The sequence below is a fragment of the Aegilops tauschii genome, chromosome 3, assembly GCF_002575655.3.
Source record: "Aegilops tauschii subsp. strangulata cultivar AL8/78 chromosome 3, Aet v6.0, whole genome shotgun sequence".
In the NCBI taxonomy this organism is placed as follows: Eukaryota; Viridiplantae; Streptophyta; class Magnoliopsida; order Poales; family Poaceae; genus Aegilops; species Aegilops tauschii.
Genome location: NC_053037.3, coordinates 52,459,701 through 52,469,331, shown reverse-complemented (window position 1 = coordinate 52,469,331; position 9,631 = coordinate 52,459,701). Strand labels below are relative to the sequence as shown.

Genomic DNA, 9,631 nt, shown 5'->3' with positions numbered 1-9,631 from the left:
GTCAGCAGTTGACCAAGTCAACATGGTCAACAGGGCCCACGGGACCCACCTGCAGCGACCCAGGGATGGCCCCAGGGCCAGCCACGTCAGCGGCGTCGGCGTTTAGCCGCCGGCGGCCACAAACGCGGCGGCGACGCACGGGAGGCCGCGGGATTTGGCTACAGGCCACCAAAATTGACGCGGGCTGTTGCGTTCGAACGGGGAGTCGATGCCGCGTCTACTAGGACCGGTGGCGTCGCCGGAGTTCGCCGAAGCTGACGGCGGCGAGCACCGAGGCGGATGCCGGAGCTCGGGCGTGGGCGGATACGGCGAGGAGAGGCACAGCCGGGGACAGGGATAGGCGCGTTGGGGCCCTGGAGACGTGCTGAGAACGACGACGCGGTCGGACGCGAGCCACGCTTGCGGTGGCCGCGACGGAGAGCTCGACCGCGGCGGCGGGAGGGTGAGCGCGACGGGGGAGCGAGCTACGGGATGCGGTGAGCTAGGAGGGGAGGAGGAGGAGGTTCAGGGGCTCACGGCCGTTGCAGAGACGGCCCGGGGAAGACTCGATGTGCTCGGGGCGGCGCGGATTCCGGCGATGGCGACAACGGAGCAGAGGAGGGGGACGAGGTCGCCGCGGTCGCTGCAGGGGCTTCGAGTTCCAGCCCGAGGTGGCAGGAGGCGTAGGGGACGACGGCGGGGCTGTTGAGCACGTCTACGAGGTGATGGAGGGTCGGTGGCCGCGTCGACGGCGAGCAGCGGCGACGAGCTCGAGCGACCGAGGTCGGGATCGAGCGTGAGGAGAGGGGAGAGGTGAGGTGGATCTGATGGGAGGGGAGATCTGGCAGGGGGGCGAGTGGGGAGGAGAACCCGAGGAGGCGCAGGTGTGGCGACCTTATCCCCTCCTCGACGCCGGCGAGGGGGTCCGGCGGGGACGTGCCCCTGTTTAGGCGCGGTCGGGGGAACAGCGCACGGGGAAAGAAGACGACAAAGGGGGGCGGGGAGTGGGCCTGCAACGGTGGTCAGTCGGCTGGGCTGGCTGCCAGCTGGGCCAGTTGGCCCAGTGGGGGGTTCCTTTATTTCTTTTTTTGTTTCTTTTTTGTTTTCCTTTCTTTATCTATTTTCTTTTCTATTTTATTCTTTTAATTTCTGTTTTATAAAATATAAATACAACTCCTAAATTAATGTTATAATTTATTCTACTGCCCCAAAAAGTTTGACACCTAATTAAAATAGTTTGCATTATTATTATTTTTAAAAGACATTTAATTAATTGTCATAGCTGCTGTTTTAATTACTTTAGAGCCTTTAAACATTTTATAAAAGTGTGGTTTCTCCACAATAATTACCTATGCATTATTTGGCAACACCCCAACATTTTAGTTTTAATATTTGAAAATCTTTACCGTTTGACTTCATTTTAAGTTTGAATTTCGAATCGATTTAGAACTAACACGAGATTAACAACAGTAACCGTGGTGACATGGCATCATTAACGTGGGATTACTGTAGCCTAATTATCCGGGTGTCACAATTATGTCTCTTATTAACATGAATCACTTGCATGCCTCTATATCCAACATTTTTCACTTTTCTATGGTGTCTTTGGAAAGCCAGAAATGATATGCTTTTTTGCAGGAAAGACTCTCGCCCCCATCAACTACATCAGGCAGCGCATGCTATAGTTTCGGCTCAAGTCATGAATCATCACGAGCAAGGCCAACTAAATAGTTGAGCTGATCCTTCCCCGGAGGATTCTTCGGTTATTCTCTCTCAAGGTCAACAACATATTCAGCAAGGCTCCACTCTAAAATCTGATTTAGCGATTGCAGGTACCAAGATATTCTCTGATGCTTCTTGGCAGAAGGAAAATATCCCAGGAAGGCGAAGTTGTCCAGCAACTGGCATCGGAGTACACATCCAAATTCCTGAAGGCTAGTCAAATCGAAAAATCATGATTCAGGCATCTACTGACTCGGTCCAATCGCCGCTCAAGCCGCTCATTGTTGAAGGTGTTGCTCTCCAGTTTGCTGCTAAGATTGCTTGCAGGCTTCAATTCAAACAGGATTCCTTTTTGACGGACAACCTCTCCTCGGAAAGATGACTGCCTCAAGAGACATAAGTGGTTCCAACATCACCTAGAGATGTAGACAACCAATTAGCACTTTCATACAAGCCACTTCTCATATTCTTACTACTGTCTTCCACATCTCCAGGAACAACAATGAAATTGCTCACAACTGTGCTCATCAGGTTGTCAACTCGAGAGTAGAACCTGTTTTTAGTTGTGCTTATTCTGCTCATACTGAAACTTCTTGCCCTGTCCTGCAATCCTTCCTTGACTTACATGAGCAGGATTATGTAATTCATGATGTACACTATCTATGAGTTGAATGAAAATTTGGCGGTTGATGGTGCTTTACCAATGTTAAAAAAAAGTAACATCACTCAATACGCAATAATACTAGACCTACAAAGAATTTACAAGCGTTTTACTTGACTTTTTAAACTAATTTTCTCCCCGCTAAATTTAAATGGGACGGACCCCATCATCCTCTGTTATCAATAATAATCCTCCACATCGGCTTGCCTGGAAAAAAATTAAGTAGCCTTTTGTAGATGTTGCATTACTCCTTGATATGCTACCAAAAACTAGCTTCGCTCATTATAATTCAGCCGCTTTTTCATTGGTTTTCCAAAAATAAAAAACGACATGAATTTTTATAAATGTTCATGAATTTAAAAAATATTCATGAATTTCAAAATATTAGAAATTTATGAAATGTTCATGAAGTTTAATAATAATTCCTGAATAAGAACAATACACCAGTTTTTTCTCTAAAATAATTAATGTACAAAAAAATTTCCGAAAAAATTATACGAGTCAAATATGCCTCGATTTCTTTTCGAACTTTTGGGGGAAAAATTATATGAGACCAGGTCTCACGATTAGCAGGTGAGACCCAACCTGATGGATGACACGTGGCACTCACAAATCACAAAGCATATAATCTCTCCCCCCTGATTTCAAGTGGGGGTGGAAAGAAGTCCACATCACCCCCTGTGGTTTCAGAAACCGACTAACCCACCCCCCAACTCTAAAACCAGTTAACTAATCCCCTGAGATATCTAATACCAGCCAAGGCACCCCCTAATCCCAATTAGAGTGGTATCTGCCGGTGGTTTTGCTTACGTGGCTCTACAGGGTGGCCACGTCGGCTTGGTACTGTGGCGCAGGAGATATCAGCACGGGCCGACGGCTGTTCCTAATTCATCCAATCCCCAATCCCCAATCCGATAGTTCATCTCTTGCTCTTGCCTTGTTCGTCGCCATGGCCGCCCGCTGAAACTAGTCGTTTTTTTGTTCTCTGGTTCCTCTCCTCCCCTGTTCGCCGCCATGGCCGCCCCTCTCCTCCCCCGATCCCACATTCTCCCATGACCTGGAAGCTCCCTAAACAAGGACCACCCTCGCCATGGATCAATGGAGCAGCGCAATCTCATCTTGGAGTTCCTATTCGATGTACATCGTGAGTATTAATTGGGACAGTACAGATGCAGGTATACTGAATTTTAAGCTTTTTTGAAGTCAATGCCCTGTTCTGCTTTCGTTGGGATTTTTTTACAAGTAGAATGCGTCGTTGGTTCAATTTGTTCTCTGTATTACAAGGGAGACAAGGACTAGGTGTTCCCCATCGATTTTGGCTACTAACAACATAGCCTTTCTTCAAAAGGAAAAAAGAATAACAGTGGTTGTGTTTTTTGTTGGTTAGTGCAGGCATCTAGGCAAGGAATCCAGACTAGAGATCATCAGAGACGCAGGTCACACGTTGCAGTTGGAGAGGGCAAGAAGGTTAACAATTTCACCAAGTTGTTCTCCTAGATGATCCAAATAGACCTTGATTGGCAGAGCCTGAGACTGAAACCTGCTCAAAGCATCCATAATTGCAGGAAAACTACACACAGAATCATCCAAGGGGCCCAAATGGTGTATATTATACTCTTTGTAGAGGTATGTACTAATGCTCTTAGAAGAGAGAATTCAGTGAAGTTGAGATTGAGAATCAGTACTTGTAAAAAGTGTTATCTTCTCTTGCTGGTGTTGTTGTCCCAGTTTAGTTGAGAAAAGAGAATTCAGATAAAGCATTTTATTTAGGGAATGTACTTCTGAGTGTACAGACTGTTGCATATGCACCAATATATGTAATATGAATGCAATATTTTCTTGTGACATGAATGAAAGCTTTTGTGAATTGGAAGTACTCTGTTGTTGTAACTACCATGGTTGCAAATTGGCAACATCTTATTTACATTTTCCATCATTGCAAATTGGCAATAGCAGAATTAATAAACAAGACATGACGACAATTATTTGTCCTGTTTCAGCTTTACTTCGGAAGAATGCATTTTTCTAAACACAGCAGTGAAATCACATAAGAACAAGTCATGCCCACATCGCAAAACAGTACATGTGTCACATAACAGGGAACAAGTGCTACCAGTATCAGTTTTACATAATATAGCATGAACCAGAGCATGCATAATAGTGAATCATGTACCAAAAGTTCATATTTATTTCAATGTAACTAGGTAACTAGCAGTTCAATTATTGTCATATAACCACCATTGGAATCCTGATTGGTTTGGCATTGGCTGAGATCTATTCTTTGCTCTCCCATAGAAAGGTGCAGTGGAAGGACTATTTTGTGAAGTTGAGACCTTCTTCTTCCTATTTGCTGGCTTAGATGGAGCTTGCTTTGATGATGGACCAGGAGTTGAACTTTCTTGTGTTGATGGGACATGAGTTTGCTGTATTGAAAAAAATAAATGTGAGCACATCTGCACATGTTAGGAAGAAAATGCAAGTAAAAGGAGAGAGAAAGGGGCCACCTCTGTTCTTGCTTGTTTATCCTTTCTCCTTGTAGCTGCTCTTGTGAAGTTTGCATGCTCTTTATTGCCAGCAGTATTGTTGTTAGTACATTTTCTTTTGTTGTGCCCCTGGGTTCCACAACTTGAACATGTGACCTGAGTGCCTGCACATGACATTTTTGATGGGTCCCTAGGTTTCTCTCCTTCTTCCTGCCTTCTCTTTGTCTGGGGCCTACCTTTCTGAGTTCTTTTCTTAGGTGGAAGAGGTCTAGGTTTTTCAGAAATTGGCCAATCTTCTGGTCCATTCACAGGCTGAAGAACATGATCATAAATTCTGTCGTACTCAGCTATTGAGTAGCAAGGTGAAATGTAGATATCTAAATCTCTCGAGCAGGTGTAGATTGCACTCACTGCATGACAACAAGGCAAGCCAGAAAGCCGCCAATATCTACATGAACATGTCCAGTTTTCTAGATTTACCGTGTATCTCCTGTGCTCACCTTCCTGTACTTCAAACCCATCCGTCCATTCCACAACACTTGACACCTAGCGGATCTCTCAATGTTGACCTTCAATTTCTTAAAAATATTTGGATAAATGGTTCCATGCCACTTCTGAGACTTTGCTCTGTTTTGTTAGATCCTCATAGTGACCTTCTTTCTAATGATTTCCATTGTCGTTACTACAGGGTAGAACCTTGATCTCATGATGGCATTATTAAATGACTCACACATGTTGTTCTCAACTGAGTCATAGAAAGAGCCAATCCTAAAGTAGGCCCTACACCAATGCTCTGGCGCGGTTTTCATCATGTCTCTCGCACCTTCTACTGTGTTTTGTGCAAGCTTAGCCCTATTGTAATTGAATTGGCTTCTATCTGATGACTTCGCACATGCCCAAAACATTTTCTGAAAGACCTTGTCCCTGTGTTCTTTTCTCCAATTAGCATAAATGTCTTGCACACATCCTATGCTCTGCTAGGGGCACAATCTCATTTGACTGCCCTGATGAGACCCTACATAAGGAAAGAAAAAATTGACATAAGCAAATAATCTCACATCCATAAGGACAATTGGAGAGTAAGAGAATTAATTCTGTATCATATATGTAATAACAAAAATATGAGTAACAAAAATTTAGCTCACTTTCTGTTGATCAGAGATGAAAACCCGTCCTTCGCCATTGTTATTTATCTGGAGATCTTTTTGAAGAAACCCAATGAACCAATACCAGGACTCATAGCTCTCAACCTCTACTATTGCCCAAGCTATTGGATACATCTGGTTATTCGCATCTCTACCAATTGCACAAAGCAACTGCCCCTTGAATGCACCCTTCAAAAAACATCCATCTAGCCCCACCACTCTTCTACATCCTGCAAGAAATCCTTTCTTGCAACCATCTAAACACATATACATTCTTTCAAACACATTGATGTTAAGAATTTCTGGATTTAATGTCACTGCGATAGTGCTACCGGGGTTGCTTCTAAGCAACTCAAGCTGATAATCATAAACCCGAGCATACTCACCATCAGATAGATCAATTATCTTCTCCATAACAAGTTTATTTGCTCGTTTGCATTTGGAGATGGACACATCAGCTACTAGATCCTGAAGAACAGCTTGTTGAATATGCTCTGCCTTCCATGATGGATTGTCCCTGATTTGCCTAAAATACTTCTTTGCAATGACACCACATGTGACCAGCTTGTTGTCCCTTCTTGGAATGCATGTGTGCTCATTATTGTACCTCCATACTAGCAACCAATCAGACCTGGTAGTAATGGACCCATAAATACTCCAAGGATAGCCAGGCCAACTGCATTTTGCACTTACTCTCTTTTTCTCATCTTTTGGAAATAACAAGTGGTGATATGTTTTCAGTCCATACTTGACCAATGCATTCTTGAACTCCCTACTATCATGGAAGGCCATACCAACAGAGAATAAAGGAATTTCAGAAGTGCTATCATAAACTATGTGCTCCGTCTTCTTCCTCTTAGGCATGTCATCCCCATCACTTGCTTCATCATAAGATAAATCATCTACGCTGTCAAAATAAGGTGTCACATCACCATCACCATCATCAAGCTTGCAATCCTCTGGGACAAGGAAGTCCTCTGGCACATCAACTGCTTTCTCATCCTCTTCTCCAAGCATTTTGTTCCTAACCTTGTTCTTGAGGTCCCTTGCATATTTACTGAATTCAATTGCTTCTTCATCATCAGCAGAACTATTTTCTTCTTCTAAATCAACCTCATAATCACTATCACTGCTTGTGGATTCATCTCCACCCCTTTGTTTCTTTTTCCTTCAGCCACCTTTGATTTTCCTGTTATGGACCTACTTCCCTTCACAACCTTCCTAGAAACTGGCAACTTCTGGGGCCGATGAAATACATGTGCATCTTCAGCTACCTCATGCATCTCCTCTACATTCCTCTAAATTTATCTTCTCTTCTGAACATTGTTCCTCTCGTTGTCTCTCTCCCTGTTCTGCCTGCCGGACAGATAGATAACCGAGTGGTTTCATACCTGCGAAATAACAACAAATACAACACATATATAAGCGCTCTGCACATATATAAGATTGAATCCCTATGCAATCAAACCTGTGACAAATCGCACATATATAAGCCCTCCGAATATGAACTGTTTCAATAGTCAACCTCTAAATTAATGTACAGTCAAGCATAAAACCGTCCTGTTAAAATGAGTGCAACAACACAAATTATTATTGCTTCTCAATACTTACAAATTTCTAAAATGTACGTAACAGAGTTTATATGAGTCTAGTCTATTCCAAAATTTAAAATGCTCCCGTCCCGCTCATGCTAAAGGTATGCATGCATCCTGGAATACACAGGGCATTTTGCAAATATTGATTACTTCTAGAGTACATGCAGACAGGCATCAACCTGGGTTATCGACTATTAAATCCAGCAAAGGGTCGTTAGTACTAATCACCAAACTGATCGAGGACTATCTAGTTGGCGTCTGACATCTGAATTCAGAAAGGGTCGTTGCAGCCTTGCAGGTGTGCAAGTTTCAATGCATAGTCCACGCAGAGAAGTACGTGTGTGTTGGGCATGGAAGAGCTTAGCGCCTAACCTGAAATCCTGGAGTCGTCGCGCCGCTACCTTCAAGCGGCGATCATCACGTCTTGCCCCGCCGCCGTCTCGTCGAAAGGAAATATGGGAGACGAGGTCCAAACAAACCGGAGGAGCAGTTAAGTCTCTTGCGCCACAATACCAAGCCGACGTGGCCATCCTGTAGAGCCACGTAAGCAAAACCACCGGCAGATACCACTCTAATTGGGATTAGGGGGTGCCTTGGCAGGTATTAGATATCTCAGGGGATTAGTTAACTGGTTTTAGAGTTGGGGGTGGGTTAGTCGGTTTCTGAAACCACAGGGGGTGATGTGGACTTCTTTCATGGATGAGGTAGATGCTTTGTGATTTGTGAATGCCACGTGTTATCCATCAGGATGGGTCTCGCCTGCTAACCCGTGAGACCTGGTCTCATAGAATTATTTTCCTTTTGGGTCATTTTTTCCCTTGGGGTCGTTTTCGTGTCCGGGCCCAACCGCTCTTCACGCTCCATCTGAGCGAGCGAGGGCACCACCACCGGTCACACAGGGAGAGAAAGCGTCCGAACTTCGAACCACCCCGCAATGGCGTCGCCGCCGGCGACGTGGTCGGTCACCGCGTGCCTTACTTACCGTGGCGGGCTGGAGATCCGCGCCGCCGCGAAGAACGTCCTCCCCGGCTGGGGCCACGGCGGCGAGCGCCTCTCCTTCCTCCTCCGCCTCCGCCGCCGCCTCCGCCTCGCCGTCACCTCCCAGTGCGGCCGCGCCCCCGCGCCCGCAGATCCCGACAAGAAGCCGCGCGGCCTCAGGCTCCTCCGCTCGCTGCGGACCGGGCTCCCCTGCATTTGGCGCCGGAAGAAGCCGCCGCGCGCCGCCGCGGCCATGCCGGGTTCTCGCTCTCAGGCGATCCCCTCTCTGCTGGTTCGTCCAAGATAATGGCTCTAATTGCTCGGTTAGTGTATCCAGTTGCTTGGTCTGACATTCTTGTTCTTCTTTGCGAGCAGAAGGATCGAGCTTTGATGCGGCCGGCGACGACGGTGGCGCTGTGCTCCGTCGCCGCGCTCGCCGTCGCTGCGGCTTCTGTCGCGGCGCTTCGCCTCGTGGTACGTTGCTACACCCCTGCACTCGTGGCTCCTGCCGCGATCTGTAAACGGCCATGCTCCTTCTCCTGCATTGGTGACTGCAAGAACCAAGAACAACATCTGAATCTGGTTCAGAGTTCTGATCGAATCGTGCGTGCTCCTTCTTTCAGGCTGGGTTCTTGACACCGAGCGCGAGCTGCGTATCATGGAGATGCTTCTTGGCGAAGAAATTCGTCAGGTTCTTGGGGCCTCCTCTCCTTGAGTGGATCTCCGAGATTAGCCTGAAACTTGTGGATCCTCCTGCTCTCGGCGAGTGGCTCGGGCTCCCGAAGCTTGGCCTGAAGTGGCTCTTCAACAAGTAGGAGATGTGTTTACTGACATTGTTTAGCACAGAGCAAATGATAGCGGGTGAGCTAGGTCTAGTTTGATTTATGATTATGAATTACAGATGATTGCAGAGCTAGGTACGGTTCTGGCTGAAGAACAAAGCAAATAGAAGTATCCAGGTACTGGGTCTCATTAGACTCTTCAGTGTGATCTGCATGTTGTCTTTGGAGAGCAAATGTTCACAATGTCTTGCGCAAGTGGGAATCATTGAGAATGTTGAACTTCAGA

The 9,631-nt window shown here is 46.1% G+C and overlaps 1 protein-coding gene across 1 annotated transcript; it reads left to right on the top strand.

Moving 5' to 3' along the window:
• The first annotated feature begins 8,442 nt into the window (after positions 1-8,442).
• LOC109777295 (uncharacterized) lies at positions 8,443-9,631 on the top strand. The gene is made up of 3 exons (XM_020335943.4): positions 8,443-8,855; positions 8,939-9,037; positions 9,187-9,631. The coding sequence occupies exons 1-3, from the start codon at positions 8,520-8,522 to the stop codon at positions 9,376-9,378; spliced, it is 627 nt and encodes a 208-aa protein (XP_020191532.1). The 5' UTR covers positions 8,443-8,519; the 3' UTR covers positions 9,379-9,631.

Coding starts and splice junctions, on each gene's coding strand:
- LOC109777295 (XM_020335943.4), top strand. CDS start 8,520: ATGGCGTCGCCGCCGGCGACGTGGTCGGTCACCGCGTGCCTTACTTAC. Junction 8,856..8,938: donor AGGCGATCCCCTCTCTGCTG/GTTCGTCCAAGA, acceptor CTTTGCGAGCAG/AAGGATCGAGCTTTGATGCG. Junction 9,038..9,186: donor TCGCGGCGCTTCGCCTCGTG/GTACGTTGCTAC, acceptor TCCTTCTTTCAG/GCTGGGTTCTTGACACCGAG.